This window comes from Diabrotica virgifera, chromosome 5, assembly GCF_917563875.1.
Source record: "Diabrotica virgifera virgifera chromosome 5, PGI_DIABVI_V3a".
Taxonomy (NCBI): domain Eukaryota; kingdom Metazoa; phylum Arthropoda; class Insecta; order Coleoptera; family Chrysomelidae; genus Diabrotica; species Diabrotica virgifera.
The window spans coordinates 242,665,859-242,683,912 of record NC_065447.1 but is presented as its reverse complement, the minus strand read 5'-3'; the positions used below and the strand labels follow the sequence as shown (position 1 = coordinate 242,683,912).

The 18,054-nt window shown below is 32.4% G+C and overlaps 1 protein-coding gene across 1 annotated transcript; it reads right to left on the bottom strand.

The window, feature by feature from the left end:
- Window positions 1–12,000: 12,000 nt before the first annotated feature.
- Window positions 12,001–15,646, bottom strand: LOC114325120 (putative methyltransferase C9orf114). The gene is made up of 3 exons (XM_028273061.1): window positions 14,995–15,646; window positions 12,528–12,794; window positions 12,001–12,464 (listed from the first exon to the last, which is right to left on the bottom strand). The coding sequence occupies exons 1-3, from the start codon at window positions 15,531–15,533 to the stop codon at window positions 12,086–12,088; spliced, it is 1,185 nt and encodes a 394-aa protein (XP_028128862.1). The 5' UTR covers window positions 15,534–15,646; the 3' UTR covers window positions 12,001–12,085.
- Window positions 15,647–18,054: the final 2,408 nt, after the last annotated feature.

The following is an 18,054-nucleotide window of genomic DNA, read 5'->3' as shown; positions in this document are numbered from 1 at the left end:
ACCGTTCTTTTAAAAGCCTCAAAGCTTGTTTCCCATTGAATGTCAGATGGTAGACTATTGTAAAATTTAACACACGCATACAAAGGTCTTCTCTCTGTTAGAGACAATCTGCGAGGTGGAATTTTCAAATTAAGGCTTCTTGTGTTATATTCATGATTTGGTAGCAGGTGATAAACAAAGTAAAATTTTTAAAGAGGAACATAATACATTCATATTATATTAGACAGATAGCTGAGAAAGTGAGTATATTGAGTGATTTGAATCGGCCTCTACAGGATTCTCCCGCCTTTAATCCTAAGATCACCCGGACTGCCTTTTTTGGACTATGAAAACAGTTTAGCTATCCACTGCAGCACCCCAGAAGATTATTTCATATCGCATAATAGAATAAAAGTTTGCATAATATACCGATAGTAAGATTCCCTGGTCTAAATAGCTTTTCAAAACTCTTAATGAGTAGCAGGCCTCTTTAGGTTTTTTGTCGCATTTTTTATTTGTTCCCCCAAAGACCAAGAAACCTAACTGATCTAGAAGGTTCTGTGTTTTGTGACAGAAGATTGACTGTATTCAGGAACTGTTCTCGTGATTGGCTGGTTCTAAAGTAAACAAATATTGTCTTATCAGTATTAAGCACCAGCCTATTTCCACTGAACCACTGTTCAGCCTTGTCCAGAGTTTGTTCTGCCACTGTGAGGAGTGTTTCTAATGTGTCTTCCCAAAACAGTACATTTGAGTCATCAGCAAAGTTTGAGGAACCACTAACTACCGCATTTGGCAGGTCATTTATATAGACCAAAAGGAGAAAAGGCCCCAAAACACTCCCTTGTGGTATACCTAATTTTAAGTTGATCGGTTCAGAGTAAACCTTGCATCCCTGTTTCTCCAAGCATACTTTTTGTGATATATCTGTAAGAAATGATTTTATCCATTTCAATGCTGGTCCCTGTTGTGGGGGCCTCTAAAAATCTACCCGATCTTAACAAACCCCCGAGATTCGAAATTAAATAAAAGCCTTTGTACTTCTATAATTAGCTGTAAGTCAAAAGAGTGAACAGCTTGCAAAATTATTAAATGGCGAAAAATAAACAGTATATCTCTAAAATGGATAATTATAACACACCGCATATACTAACACTATAATTAAAGTGTTTGTACCGTAATCCGGAATTTCGACGTGCATTACAGTATCTTCGGAACTTACTTATATTTTACCGGCCGACGCGGAAATATTTCCGATGCTCTTCGTTCGGTATATTGAAAAGTTTTTTTTTTTTTTTTTTTCGTGGAATTTATGGCTTTGGTGAGGACCAATTAGCCAGACTATGTTAGATTGTATAAATAGTTTGTGTAAATTGTTTCATAGTATCAAACTTGAGCATGATGTATTCATTTGTTTTGTTAGTAATATGTAGCATTAGTAAAGTGTAAGGTGTTTAATTTTTTTTTTCCTTCCGCGCTAGAGCATCAACCCGGTTCAACGCCGCGGAGGTTTTAGCCCTCTTTGTGTGTATGTTTTTATTTTTTTTTTTGTTTTCTTTTTTTTTGTTTTCTTTTTTTTTGTTTTTTTTTTTGTTTTTTTTTGTTTTTTTTTTGTTTTTTTTTTGTTTTTTTTTGTTTTTTTTTAATTGGTTCATTTTTTTTACTTGGTTTATTTTTTTTATTATTTTTTTTTATTTTTTTTGTATTCACCTTTTTTTTTCCTTTAATGTTTTACATTTAGTTTGTTTTGCAGAATTGCTTACAAAATTGGTTAGTAATTTTACAATTTTAGTTTACAGTTTATGATGTGTTGATGAAGTACATAAAGTATATTATTATTTCCTGAAAAAATAATACAATTTAGGTCTATTGGAAGGTTTATCTTGTAGTGAATTAAGTTTTTATATAGATTATTAATGTTTACAATATTTATTGGACATTCAAGTAAAACATGTACCAATGTACCCATTTTACCACAACTACACAGTGGATCGTCTGTAATTTTTATTTTGTGCTTATAATAAGGTGTTAGTGCATGGTTTGCACGTATTCGATTTATTGTGGCGACAAAGTTTCTGTTTGGTATTTTGTGAAACCATGGTTTTCTGGGGATCCTTGGCTGGTGTTTACAAAAGTTTGTTCCAGTTGTTGATGCACTGTATAGGTTTTGCCACATCTCATTTATTTTGTTCCTTTGATTTAAGAATAAATCGGACGGGGGTAGTTTAAGATTTAGTTCTTCTCCTGATGTTGGAGCTGTTTTTGCTAAGGCATCCACCATTTCATTACCTGTTATGCCTGCGTGTCCCTTTACCCATAGATATATGACGACTTTATTCTTGATGTGTATCTCATTATGTAAATACAGGATTTTTGCTTCAATATGATTAACTGATCTATTTATTTTAACATTTTTAAGTTTATCTACTGCACTTTTGCTGCCCGTACATATTATAAATTTGTCGTGGTTAGAGCCGAGTACGTATTTCATAGCTTGCACTATTGCTGTTAGTTCTGCAGTGTATATGGAAGCTTCCTTGGGTAAAATAAATTTTTTGTCAGTATTTTCCTCAAAATGGTAAAAGGCACAACTGGTATATTCTTTTGACTTTGATCCATCAGTGAATATAGAATCATAGTTTGGCCAGTATTTGTTTTTTGTTTCGTTGAACTTTGTTTGATTGATACTTGCTACTTCTTCACTTTCAAAATAGTAGGTTCTAATTTCACGTGAAAAAATTTGTTCAGGTGAGTAAATTAAAACTGGAGGGAGTTGGTTGGAATAGAGTATATCTGTAATGTCAGCTATTTCTGAGAAAGATTCTACTATGAGGGGGGTTTTCTTGAAGTGCCAGTATCTATGGGTCAAAACTTGAACTGTTAGTGACTGTACACTATTGAGGTAAGAAGTTTTTTTTGAAATGGTTTTTATCATGAATTTTCTGCTCAATAGTTGTCTTCTTAGTTTAAGAGGAGGTTCCACGGCTTCAGCTTGTATAATGTTTATGGGCGTTGACTTAAGATATCCCAGGCAAACTCTTAAGCATTTATTTTGTTGTATCTCGATTTTATTTAGATGTGTATCTGCTGCTGTTCCATAGAGTTGACTTCCATAATCCATTATTGATCGTACCATTGTTTTGTAGAATAGTAGAGCCGTATTTGGGTCTGCTCCCCACTTTGCTCTACAAAACGCTCTTAGGATATTTATAGAATTACTTGTTTTTTTGATAATTTGGTGGATACAGTCCTTCCATAATAGTTTTCTATCTAGATGCAGACCAAGATATTTTACAGAGTTACTAATACAGAGTTTATATTTTCCTATTGTTAATTGTCTTTGATAGTTGTTTCTGTTTCTAGAGAAAATACATATATTGGTTTTGGACTCGGATATGGAAAGTCCCATGTTGTCTAGGTATTTTTGGATTTTTATAAATTCAGTGTTGATATTTTCTATACATTTGTCCTCTGATTTGCTACTGGTGTAAATAACAACATCATCAGCGTATTGAATAATTTTAGACTTTTGTGATATAACATTTTCTATATCCATTGTGTACAGGCTGTAGAGGATTGGGCTCAGGATACTACCTTGTGGTAATCCAGATCTACATATTCTTGATTCCGAAATTTCTTGATTTATCTTTAAGGAAACTGATCGATTAGAGTAAGCTGATTTTATGAAGTTGGCAAAGGAGGTTGGTAGACCAATATTGATGAGCTTCTCTTCTAGTATATTTATTTGAACATTATCATATGCTGAAGTTATATCCAAAAATGTGGCCAAAGTGCTGTATTTGTGTGTGAATCCTAGATAGATGTCATTTACTAGTATCGTTAGGGGTTCCAAGGAAGATCTTCCCTTTCTAAAAGCATATTGTGAGTCAGGTAATATTTTTTCATTTTCTAGCCAATATTCAAGCCTGTTCTTTATCATTCTTTCCATGGTTTTAAATATACACGATGATAAAGCTATGGGTCTATATGAATCTGCATTTCCATTCTGTTTTCCAGGTTTTTTGATAGGTACTATGATGTATTCTTTCCACATCGGTGGAAAAGGAATCCTATTTATCCAAATCGAATTGAACAATTCCAACAGGGCTTTCTTATGGTCTAAGGGCATTTTATGCAACATATTATATGAAATGTTATCCGCCCCGGGAGATTTATTATTTGTTGATTTAATGCAATGATCGAGTTCCCATAATTGAAATAACGATTGTAGGAAAGAAGTGTTCCTATTTACAGTAGCTATTTGTTGAGTAATGTTGTTTTCGACCCATGGAGGTGAGATTTTTGTGTGGAATTCGCTTATCCAGTCTTCTTTGGGGTCCATTAGGGGTTTATTCGCTTGTTTTCGGTTTTTATATCGGTTTACTTTGTTCCACACTTCTTTAATTGGTGTATTTTGATTTAGATTTTGGCAGTAATTTATCCAACTTTTTTTCTTAGTTTCTTTAAAAGTTTTTTTAGCTACTGCATCAAGTCTTTTATATTCTGTTAGATTATTAAGATTTGGAGCCTGTGTGTAGGTTAAGAAAGCTTGTTTTCTTGCTTTAGCAGCTATGTTACAGGTTTCGTTCCACCAGTCCTTTGAGCAATGATTTCTATTTTGTGCGTTTGATTTTCGTAACGGAATTGCTTTGTCGGCAGCTTTGTTAATATTGTCGATAATGCCCATTAGTGATGATTTTGGTTCTGTTGCTTCAAGGGTAGCGGTGTATACATCCCAATTAGCAGCCTTGAGTCTCCATATATTATGTTTTGTCTGTTTAATTTGCGCAGGTGGGATATTCCTTCCAAATTGTATGTGTATTGGTAAGTGATTAGAGCCATAAGGTTCTTCTAAAGTACACCACGTAATTAGTTGTGTCAGATCCTGTGTACAGAGGGTCAAGTCTACAGCTGACTTTTTATTGTTTGCTAATGTAGGTGATCCGTCGTTTATAATTACTAGGTTGCATTGTTCGATAGCTTCCAAAAGAATTTTGCCATAGATATCGTCATATCCATCGTTCCATGCCTAACTATGTGCGTTAAAGTCGCCCCCAATTATGAATGGTTTTGGAATTTGTTCCAAAAAGTTAATCCACTGTTGTAATGATATTCTAGTTCTCGGTTTAAGGTATACTGAAACAAAGTAAATTTTTTTATGTATATATGGAAAATTTACCGAGATACAAGTATGCTCAAAGTTGATTGTAGTTGGAATTGAGACTTCTTGGTATATTAAGTCTGATTTTAATAAAATGGCAGAGCCGCCGTACCCGTCGTCCCGGTCACAGCGAATATTGTTGAAGCCTTTAAAATTATAGTATTTTTCTGCTTTAAACCATGTTTCCGATAGAAGTGCAACGGAGTAGTTGCCCCTATCTAGTAGATATTCTAAGTTATTTTTATTAGAAACTGCCGAGCGGCAGTTCCATTGAAGGATATTTATTGCATGGTTGAGGTCTGAGAATGTGATGACGTGTTTCCATTTATAGTTAATTTGACTAAGTTTTCGAGTTCTTCCTTATTTATGTTTATACTTTTTGTTACTAAAACTTTTGTGACAATTTCTATAACTAATTCTAATATTGAATTTATCATGCTCAAGTCTGAAGGAGATGCAACTGGATTATTATTAATATTTCCCTTATAGTTAATGCTGTCTAATATTCCTCCCGTAGGTAATTGAGATCTAGGGGAAGATATAATTTCATTATGCAAAATTAATGTTGGATCTGGACTATTTGGTCTCTGTCTTTTGAATGTTCGAGAATTTGTACTATTTGAATTATTATTGTAGAATATATTATTAGTTGACATTTTGTTAATTGGATTTGATGGGAATTGGGTGGGTGTATAATTATTGGGATTTAATGGAGGGAAAGTTTTGAGGCAGGAGAGGTTTGTAGTTTGTTCCGTATTTATGGATGTTACTTTTGCATATGAGTTTCTGGGGAACTGTTTGTTTGCGTCTTGATAACTAATATTATTGGAAGACATAGCGTCTTTAATAAGTTTTTGACGCTGAAATTCTTGACACGCGCTTAAATTTGTAGTAAAATGATCCCCCGAACAGTTAAAACATTTTGGAGTGAGATCGGTCTTTTTACAATCTTTTGAGTTGTGGGATTCTTGACATTTATCGCACCTAGCCTTGCTCTTACACTGCCCACCTGTATGTCCAAATCGAAGACAATTAAAGCATAATAGCACCTTTTGTTTGTATGGTTCGACTTCCTTTAGTACCTTGTTGATTGTTATATATTTTGGTAGCACTTGTGACTTAAAACTAACTACGCATGTTTTTGTTGGAATGTATTGAGTACCGTTTTCATCTACTTGTCTTCGATTTAATCTTGTGACTTGAAGGACTTCAAATTTACAGTGTAAATCGTACATTTTTATTCTGTTTTTAACATACTCTACTGAAAATTCTGTGGAAATATCTTTTATTACGCCCTGTCTAACTAAAAGAAACTTAGGAATGTATATGTCTAGATTATTTTTTATAAATATTGCTTCATTTTTTTTAGATATGATATAGTTAGCCGATTTATAATCTTTAAATTTTATACGTATTTTATTTCTTCCTACTGCGTCAATGCTTACAATTTTTTCATCAATTTCTTTAAAATTTGTGATAATAATGTCACCTATCCTTAACGCGTTTAATCTGCCTTTAAAATCGGGTGAATTATTTTCTAAATACGCGTAAAAAGGTCCTAGGTCGTTTTGTCGGTAAAGAAATTCCTCCCTTTTTGTTCCTACTTCTTTGTTAATGTTATTTGTTATTGAAGTGTGTACATTAGCAAAGTCATTATCGATAATGGGTTTATTATTAACAAGTTTTGTGGTACTTATCTGTGTAACTGGAACAAGATTTTGGAATCCTAATAGCTCCTCCTTTGAAGATGTTGCATGTTCTGTATCCATTTGGGTTTCTAAAACATTTTTATCGGGGGCGTCGCCCCCGCTAACTGCACTCATAACTTTTTAATGTTTTTATTCCGATTTCGCTTTTTTATTTGGTGTAATTAATTTACTTTTAAAGTTCACAAAATATTTATTTAAATATCTAATTTATAGACACCGGTTTTAAAAAACAAGCTTCTTTCCTACGCACGTCTGACTACCACGACGAATGGAAGCTAAGTGAAAAAGTTCTCTTAAAAATATGTGTTTTTATTTACGCGGCTCGGAAAATCCGATCACCCGTATCTTGTCTTGTCTGTTCACATACTCCTACGACACTCTCTTACTCTTTCCCAAATTCTCGTTACACATTTCAAGGGTAAATTCTTCCCATCATATAAGCGATTCTGCTGATTCAACGAAACAATATATGTATCTGATGTAATTATTATCAAAACAAACCGATAAGTGGAAGAAGGTTGCTGTGCCCATATTACAAAAATATTCGCAACACAGCGCTTTTAACAATTCTCCATAACTAACGGTTTTGCGTACAGGGTGCACACAAAACAAGCAACAATTAATATATTTAAAATGGCTCGAACACCTGTATTCCATAGGAGAGCATGATCTAGAATCTAGGCTATCAAAAGCACCTAGTGTTTTTTTGACTCTATACTAGTTTTTCTAAAATTTTTGATATAAAATCATAGGTAGCTGTCTTAACTGACCTCCATGCAAGGAAACCGTGCTGCGAACTACTAAATATGTTGTTTGTAGTAAAAAAGTTTTGTAATCTGGACAGTGTAATTGTAACAAATTGCTAAAAATAGCTTGACACCAATAACGATGAAGCTTGTGTAACTATATTTATCATGGAAACTAGTTCATTATTCCTCCTTCCTGTTCTGGCCAGTCCTTTATTGTATATGTTTCTGTATTTAAGCTGATGATGGCTCGTGCTGAGCCGAAACGCGTCCTTTTATGACCTTTTAATAAAAAACTTTGTGGTTCTTCTTCGAGTTTTTGTACTTAATTATACTTACGTTTTTCTGCCCTGTAAATATCTTTATATTCAACATTATTACTAGATAGTGTAAACAAAACATCAAGCCCAGATTTACAATTTTTTATATCATCATTTTGAAAGCACTGTTGAGATTTTTTTTATTTGCTGTATTTATCTCTTTAAGTGGAAAGCATTTTATAAAAATTTTCCGAACTACATTCATGCAAGCATCCCACTGATCATCTACTTCTAATGTCTCAAAAACAGATACCAGTCAACCTTACTCAACATAAGTTTAAGAAAATCTTTAGTCTTCTTGCTAAATATTCGTTTTTTTGTTATATTTGAGCCAAATTTATTTAATTCAAATTTTATCTTTTGAGCAGTATGATCAGATGTATGAGGATTGAATACAACAGAATCAAATATGTCTAGATTTGTAAAAATATTATCTATACAGGATTTTTTTACCTTGTATGCGTGTATAGTCTTTGATGGAAGGTTTAATATCAAAGGAGCTCAAAAACGTTTTTAATGTACCTGGCCACTGACCAACCTACACCATCAAGCAGCATATCCAAATTAAAATCTCCAGCCAGGAAAATGAGTTCTTGTCAACTAGATCACAGAGTATTTGGTCTAGTTTGTCTATTAAAACTTGTGGCTTTTCGGTTCGGTATATGGACAGCACTATGATCTTCTTCCCATCAATTCACACCTCTGCAGCACAACACTCAAACACTGATCTTTCCGATAAGCTTGAAATGTCTTCCCGGGCTTTTGCAATAAACGGTTCTCTGATATATACCGCACTGCCACCATGTTCCTGTGAACTGCCTCTACAATATGAAGATATCAATATAAAAATTTTGGTCGTTACTTCTTTGAGTAACTAGGTCCATTTTTTGATGGAACTTACCAGCTGAACAGACGGGGTCGTGAATTTTAAGTTTTTTGAATTCCCTATTGTCTTCTTCGCTTCAGCATCCATCTGGTTTGCAAATTTTAGAAGCCATGGAGGTGTTACCAAGAAAATGGACCAATAAGTTTTCAATTTAAAAATCTTTTAGTAATATTTTAATATTTTTAAATATTAATAATATTGCTATTAGGATTGAAAACTACTTCATCTTTCAATTGCCAGATGACGCTAGTCACCTAGTCCATTCACGTCAGTTGCGGTGTGGGGGATGAACTCTCTGAACATTGGGCTTTTCAACAATTCTCATTTGTTTTGAGCTCCTGTCATATGTTGTATAATATAATATTAATATACACAGATTATACAACATATGAGTCGTATAATTCCAATATCTGCCAACTCCACTTTTTGCATATTTTGAATTATCTTTGTTTTTAGACAGTCTGTGCAATTTTTTAAATGTTATGTTCATTTTGTGCCTAAAACCGTCAGCTCCCGACTAAATTTAATAGTAACGTTAAGAATTTTTTCCAAAACCCGCCAGCTCCTTTCCCGCCACCAATCTATTCTGAAGATTTCAATATGGCGTTACAGTTCAAAACTGTTTGAATATTGTTGTCTGTAATTTGCATTTAATAATTAAAATAATGGAAGAAATAACTAAACAAGTTGAAAAAGCATATCCTAATAAAAGCAGAAAAAAGAAAAGTTGTTAAATCCACCTGTACTTATATCCAAAATCCGCTAACCCCACTTACTTTCAAAACATGCTAAATCCACTTTTTTATACATAAGTAAATTTTTATCTTTTGTTCTATTAACCAAATTACGTAAATCAGGGTTATCAACAAATTAGAATTACAGTCCCGAATGGGATAATTTTTAATTCATTTAGACAGGTGCTCTGAAATAATAAATACAGTTTTTTGCTTTTTCTGAAAATTTGTTGCTTGTGGATTTAGCGGATATTGGAATTATACGACTCATATGACAGAAGCTCGAAACAAATGAGAATCATTGAACAGCCCTATTGAAAGACTGGATGATAAAATAAAACTTAAAAACTTTAATACCACAAACTATTCAATAAAATACTAATAGACCAGGGCGCATCTGTAAAAATATTAGTACATTTGGACGTTGAGAGGTGACTCAAATTTTTTTGCAGAAATTGCTTGAAAATAAATCAAATAATAATATTTGAGTTATCCTCCCTCTCAAAAAGGTCCGGAACATTGTTTAAATAATCAAAATGTCAAAAAATTAAGGAAAAATTCGAATTTTTTCTTGGTTTTTTGATTATAACTTTAAAAGTATTCATTTCCGAGAAAAGTTGTACTGACATAAAAGTTGCGTAATTAAATTTACTACAATATAGAATTGACTAATAATTTAAAAAATAGTCACCCTTGTTGCAAAATAGCAATAATTGTGAAAAAAACATAAATAAAACAAGTATTCGCATTTTACGTTTTTCAGCCATTTATGCTACACTTAGGACCTTCATATTTCACCCTAAAAAACTTTATGATACAGTAAAACAATACTGTAAAATTCATTAAGATCGGTTTAATAGATTTTGCAATCCAGCTTTCGTAAAAAAAATTCATTTTTTCAAAATGTTACAGGACTGAAAATAAAGCAGATAGCAAGTTGAAAATTTTTTTGCGTATAGAAGTGTACTGTACCTTTCATTTGCAATTTTGAAAAATTAAAATCGATTAACACCACGGCGCTCAGGAACATTTTTAAATAAACATTAATTATTAGTGCTACGCGCAGGACAGCGGATAGTTTGCTCTGATTGGGCATTCCATTGACCTTTGATAATGATTGATACATTTTAATTTTTATTACATTTCGATATATATAAATAAACTTGTTTATTGCAAAATAAAAACACATACTCTATCCTTTGAAATAACAATTTTATTAGCAAAAACTTTCTTTGTTCATATATTTTAACTTAAATAATAAAAGTTTATTATTTTTAAACATATGCAATTGTTTAAACAATATTTCACAAACAATTATAAAATTAGTTTGATTTTTGTGGAATTAAAATATTAAAATACAACAAAATATAGAGTAAGAAAATAATATATTAGATAAAGATTGGAAGAAATTTTTGTTGGAAATCAACTTGTGTGAATCGAACACCGCTGTCCTGCGCGTAGCACCAAAAATTATTGTTTATTCAAAAATTTTCTGACGCCTTTAATTTTGAAAATTGCAAATGAAAGGTACGGTACACTTCTATAAGCAAAAAAAATTTCAACTTGCTATCTGTTTATTTTCAGTCCTGTAACGTTTTGAAAAAATTAATTTTTTGTGCGAAAGCTGGATTGAAAATTTATTTTGCAAAATCTATTGAACCGATCTTAATGAAATTTACAGTATTGTTTTACTGTATCATAAAGTTTTTCTGAATGAAATATCAAGGTCCTAAGTGTAGCATAAATGGTTGAAAAACGTAAAATGCGAATACTTGTTTTTGTATGGTTTTTTCGTAATTATTGCTATTTTGCAACTAGGGTAACTATTTTTTAAACTTTTAACCAATTCTATATTGTAGGAAATTTAATTACGCAACTTTTATGTCAGTACAACTTTTCTCGGAAATGAATACTTTTAAAGTTATAATCAAAAAACGAAGAAAAAAATCGAATTTTTCCTTCAATTTTTGACATTTTGATTATTTAAACAATGTTCCTGACCTTTTTGAGAGGGAGGATAACTCAAATATTATTATTTGATTTATTTTCAAGCAATTTCTGCAAAAAAAATTTGAGTCACCTCTCAAAGTCCATCTCAAAACAGATGCGCCCTGGACTATAATTCTAGTGGGATATTCAAAGCTGATATACATAAATTATGCTGGACAAGTCACTTTGTAAGAATGGATAATGAAAGAACACCTAGTAGAACAGCTTAATGGAACTATGGTGGGACATCAGTTAGTAGGAAGACCAAGGAAGAGGTGGATAGAAGTCAGAACCTATGCTAACAAGATGTTGAGGGTGGACAATTGGAGGAGAGCAGCCAGGAACAGAGATACTTAAAGGCTAATGCTGGGGGAGGCCTGGGCCCAACTTGAGCTGTAGTACTATAGGAAAGACATGAAGTGCTGTCCAGCCTGCACCACCTCAGTAAATTTGCGCTGTAATGAAAAGAGAGTTAATACCTAATAAAACATATTTTTATTTAAAAATGTACACAATTATAAAACTCATTCTTGATAAAATCACTTTAGAGAATATAAAGATCTAATCAAATCTACTGAGAGGGTCTTCTTCTTTCTCTTCCACCTTAGTTTCCATATCTTCAATTTCCTCATTCTTGTCAATGTCATTCTTATGTATACTTACTGGTTTATTTTCAGGGTTTAACTTGGGTCTTAAGGCAGCCAAAGATATTAAAATAGCCTCCTCAGTTCTGATAGTTTTGGATCCCTGTTCTGGAAGGGTGTTCAGGTAATGGTCAAATAGTAATTTTGGATCATCAATATTCAACACTTGATCATTTTCTAGAGCTGCCTCTATACCCTGAAGACCACCAAACATTACTAATAGATTCTTATAAGCCGGACAAGAAAAATCATCTACTGACATTCCTTTATCTGAGGTTCCTACTGATACATCATATCTAAAAGAAAAAAATTGTATTAAAACCATTTAACAAAGAGCTTCCTTGATTTGTTATACATACCCTTCTTTATATGGACACTGTGAAAATACTTTAGACAGAGAAGTGGCTATTCTTACAGTGTACCCCCAATATACTCCCGTTTCTTTTCTCGGAGTGCTTGGGGAAACTATAACACCTTTAAGTTTTTTAGAGTCTTGCTCACTAGGTAGAACTCTCACTGTGCAGCGAATACCAGGAGTGAGTAACTTATCAACATGGACTTCCTTCAATAGACCAACATTAACAAATGAACCACTTTTGGCAGGCTTATTTAGAACAACGCCCTCCCTACAAGAAATAAAAATAATTATCAATAAACGTAAAATGCAGCTAAATAGTCTATTGAGAATATTTACTACATTTATTATGATGCAGAAGAAGATATAATAATAATAGCATTTATTGTCCAACAGAAAACATTTACAGGACAAAATATTACACAAAAAAAATTAAATGAAATATTAGTAATTCATAACATCAAAAATTTTACAAAACTAAATTTGAACGTAAAGAAATAAATTATTAATCACCTAGGTAGATCTTGGCCATACAAATAAGTTGCTTTAAACTGCAGTTAAATATATCGCAGTAAATACTTAAGGCATTAAAATAGCTGCACATGATGAATAGAGGAGAATTCAACATAAGGTTAGTTCTAGCTTCTGTATTTCTGAATGTAATCGAATTTCTTACTGGATAAGACAGAATGTTAAAATTTATTTGTCGAAGGATATTAGGGCTGTCAATGAGATTATGTAGTAGCTTGTACAGGAATACCAGGGAGGCATTAATTCGTCTAAATTCTAATGATACTACGTCCAAATCGCTACATAACTCATTATTGCTGATACCCCTCCTAGGATATATAGGGTAGGTGGGGGCAAAGGTAGGCATTTTCTAAATTTTCATCTCTAGTGAATCTCCTAATGCTTGAATTGGCACAGAGTATAGATGAATAGATGAAAGTGAAATTGATACATTTTGTAATCATATTAGGCAAATGGAAATTCTTCAATATTATTTTTGTAGTGTTGATAACTTTTTGAAAAAAAAATGTAAATGCGTACCTTTGTCCCACCCAATGGGGCAAAAGTACGCATGTGCGTACTTTTGCGGATTTGAGACATTTTGCAATTGAGACCAAATTAGCTGATAGAATATCAAGCTCAACTTGATATTCACTTTGAAGATTGACTTAAAACATGCATTTGCCAAGTCTACCTCACTGGGGGCAAAGGTACGCACTGCGAACGTTTGCCCCATTTCAATGTTCGCAATGCATACCTTTGCCCCATCCGGCAACCAATAATATATCTAACCTCAGATGAAACTATGCACATATGAACTTCAAACTGTCATGTAGAAGAAGACTTTGAACAAAAAACTTTCAACATGCCTAACCAATAATACTCTGAGTTTGAAAGATTAAGATCAATTTTTAAGAAAAATTAGATCAAAAGGTACAAAAATAATTTTTTTCTCATTTTTGTTGTTGTGTTCACCCTGATTGAGCCAAAGTCTCTCATCCAATGCTACTAAGTAGTACAAACATATGCCACAAGATGTTGTCACCAACATATAAGAAGTTACTGAAAAATGTAAGTGCGTACCTTTGCCCTGTGCATACTTTTGCCCCCACCTACTCTACCATTAATTTTGTAAGACAAAAATTTTAAAAATTTACGCTGTACCTGTTCTATAATTTGGATATGTGCATCATAAAATGGTGACCAAATGATAGAGGCATATTCCAGTTTACAGCGTACAAAAGTGTAAAATAATAATTTAATGGCCTTAGTATTAGTGATATTTCGACTATTTCTAATTATAAATCCATAAGATTTAAGTGCTTCTCTAACCTTTATATTAACATGTTCAACAAAAGTGAGTTTGTGATCAAATATAACTCCAAGGTCTTTAATTTTATTCAAACGTTCCAGCTCATTGTCATCAATAATATAAGGATGGTATATAGTAGACTGTTTCCTGGAATAACTAACTACTTTGTACTTATTGGCATTAAGATTCAGATGATTTTCCTTACACCATTCATGTACGCGGTTCAGTTCACTCTGCAGAGAATGACAGTGGTTAAGGTCGCTTATCAATGAATAAATCTTTAAATCATCGGCATAACATAAACATGGTGCAGAAATAGATTCACACAGATCGTTAATGAATAACAAGAACAATAATGGACCTAGATTAGAACCTTGAGAACCCCTGAAGAAGCTAGGAATATATATAAGATATATAGCTAGGAAGATATATAAGACAATGAATGTTAAAGATAGGAAAGTTCAGTGCAAGGACAGGAAGAAATGGAAAAGAGTCACTACAAGAGCAAGCTATAATTAATGACATAGATAGAGAAACAAACCACCTCACTCAAGAATAGGATTTTGAATGCTATGGCGTAAGCTGTAATCCCTACAGATTGTAATCCTTAATTAATGAATCAATATAAGGCAGATAAGGAGAGACATACCTAAACAAAAATTCCTCTTTAGGTCCCAAATGATGAGGCGCATTTAAAGGATTCAACAGTCCACAAAATTTCAAATCATTATGTATGGGAAAAAAGTGTTTCCTTAGATACTGTGGACACTCCAAATATTGCAGTATTCTTCCCAGCTGTATACAGGAATGTCTAGCTGTTACATTACCAGCATCACTATCTAAATTAGATTTCTTTGCAGAAGCCTCGTCTCCATAATCATCAAAAACAACTATTTCGTCTACTTGAAATATACAAGCTGCTCTAGCAATTTGACCAGCTAGATATGTTCGTAATTCTTGGGACTGAGCGTTTTCTAATATCGAACCTGGTACCGCTATTGAAAGCGTCGAAATATTACCTACAGTTACATTTGACTCTTTTAATTTATTATCCACTGCTTCTTTGCGTTTTTTCTTTTCTAGCTTCTTGACTAAATTTTGCTCTTTCCATTTTTTCTTCTCTTCCTTTTTTAATTTATTAACTTCGCTCCAACTTTGCTTTTTCACAGGTGCTGTGGTTGGGACCATAATTCTCAAGTTAATATTTTAATAAATTAAAAACAATAAATAAATAAAACAGTATTTAACTTGCTTAATATAGTGAGGTTAGTTTAAATTTACGTCAGAACTTAGACATGGAAAGAGACGAACAGTCAGAAGTTAGGAAGAGGAACTGAATAATTACAAATAAAAGACCAAGACCAAATATGTCACTCGATTCTAGATCCTGACCCACAACTTTGCGCCGTGTAATTTGGGTTGCCCACTGCGAACTCTTTACATGTCTTCATGTATTTTTCCGCATTCCACGCACTAATTCTTTCCACACCCAACATTTTCGTTGTCAAGAAAATGAAATACCTACTCAAAAAGCAAACGCAGAACTGTGATCAGTAGAAATGATTGAATCGGAAAATTTATCTAACAGCTTCACTGTTCAATTGGTAATTTATACAAAGAGTCTACATTTCTAGTACCACATATACAATACTATTTTAATAATCATGTAACTGCAGTAAATATCGATTTTTATTATAAATAGTCTTTTCAGCGTTTTTCTAAAAACAATTTTAACAGTCACATATGATCATTCACACATGACATAATTAGCATATAAGCAAAATCACATAATATGATTCATTGAATGCGCTTCTCAATTAAAATCTACACGCTGTGAGCTCGTACGTAGAGGGGATATTTACAAATTCACGAGCGCCAGTAGTGGCAAGTCTGTAAACGTTTACCGGAAATTTGACATAAATGTCAAAGTGATTATTTAAAATTAAAATTAAAAACATTAATTATAAAAAATATTAGTTGGTCAAAGCTGTGGTATATATTTTTACCTTAAATATACTTACGTTTTAAATACTGAATTTAAGTTTTTAAGTACACGATAATTGTAAAAGTATCCGAAGTAAGAAATTCATATTTTATCAAAAGAACGTCAAACTGATTAGCAAAATCTTAAAAAAATCGATTACAATTTAATTACTTTTTTGCGTTGTAAATATTCAGCGATAACAATTAAATAATAAATTTAAAAATTACCGGTGACAGTTGAATTAGTAGTCCGCTAGGAGCGACACCAGCGAAGCTCAGAGCGTATACGCTGTGAGCTTGTACGTAGAGGGGATATTTATAAATTCGCGAGCGCCAGTAGTGGCAAGTCTGTAAACGTTTACCGAAAATTTGACATAAATGTCAAAGTGATTAATTTAAAATTAAAATTAAAAACATTAATTATAAAAAATATTAGTTGGTCAAAGCTGTGGTATATATATATTTTTACCTTAAATATTCTTACGTTTTAAATACTGACTTTAAGTTTTTTTAGTGTTCCGTAATATGTAATTATAAATTAATCTATTAATCTTAGCGCCATCTACACGATAATTGTGAAAGTATCCGAAGTGAGAAATTCATATTTTATCAATAGAACGTCAAAATGATTAGCAAAATCTTAAAAAAATCGATTACAATTTAATTACTTTTTTGCGTTGTAAAAATATTAAGCGATAAAAATTAACTAATAAATTTAAAAATTACCGGTGAACGCTGAATTAGTAATCCGCCAGGAGCGACACCAGCGAAGCTCAGAGCGTTGTCGCAGCCCTAGCTTTTCACCGACCTTCAAGTGACTTTACATCAATTGATTTTGAATTTTGAGTCTATAATATACTTTCCCATTTAATAAAATTTGTGTTTTTTATATTATCTAATCGTTGTTTTATTTAAGTCAAGCATGGCCACAGATCAATCTTTATAGTAATAACGTTTCAGTTTCATTTTTAAGTACATCTAAAAAGGTACTAACTACATAATTTAATTTATTCATGCCTTACAACGTGAATTTTTGAAGTGGTTAGATAATGTAGCAAAGTTTTATTATTTCTAAAATTCTTTCATATAGCATGACTTGCTCGAAAACCATTTAAATACCTTTTTCTTTGTAATATCTATAAATTAATAATTTTCCCATTTCTATTTACAGTAGAGCGTCGATAATCCGAACCCTGGTAATCCGAACGATGGCTAATCCGAACGCAAAAAAAATCATAAAATTAAAAAATATGATCACGGACCGAATTTTTGGATTTAATATGACAATATGGGCAAAATATGACCGCGGATTTTTGTTCTGTTTATGCAGAAATACATACAATATATTTGTTTATTATGCAGGTGTTTTATTCCTTGTAACTAAAACGTATGTGGGTACATAATATGTACTATGTTTATGAGCTTTGTATGTATTTTGAACATATGTTCTATAATCCGAACAATTTGATAATCCGAACTACCCCTGTACCAATTACGCCCGGTTTCATAATCAGTTAAAGTGGACATTAAGTTTTAGGTTGGTACCCTTGTCAATGCAATTCATATGGGTAAATGTCAACGTTAAAGTGGACTTTAGTTAATGTTCACTTTAAGTTAATTATGAAACCGGGCGTTAGTTCGGATTATCGACGCTCTACTGTATATGTAATATTTTTTAAATAATTTAAAGGCCCATTTTACCGATTCAAGTTTATATAGGCAACCT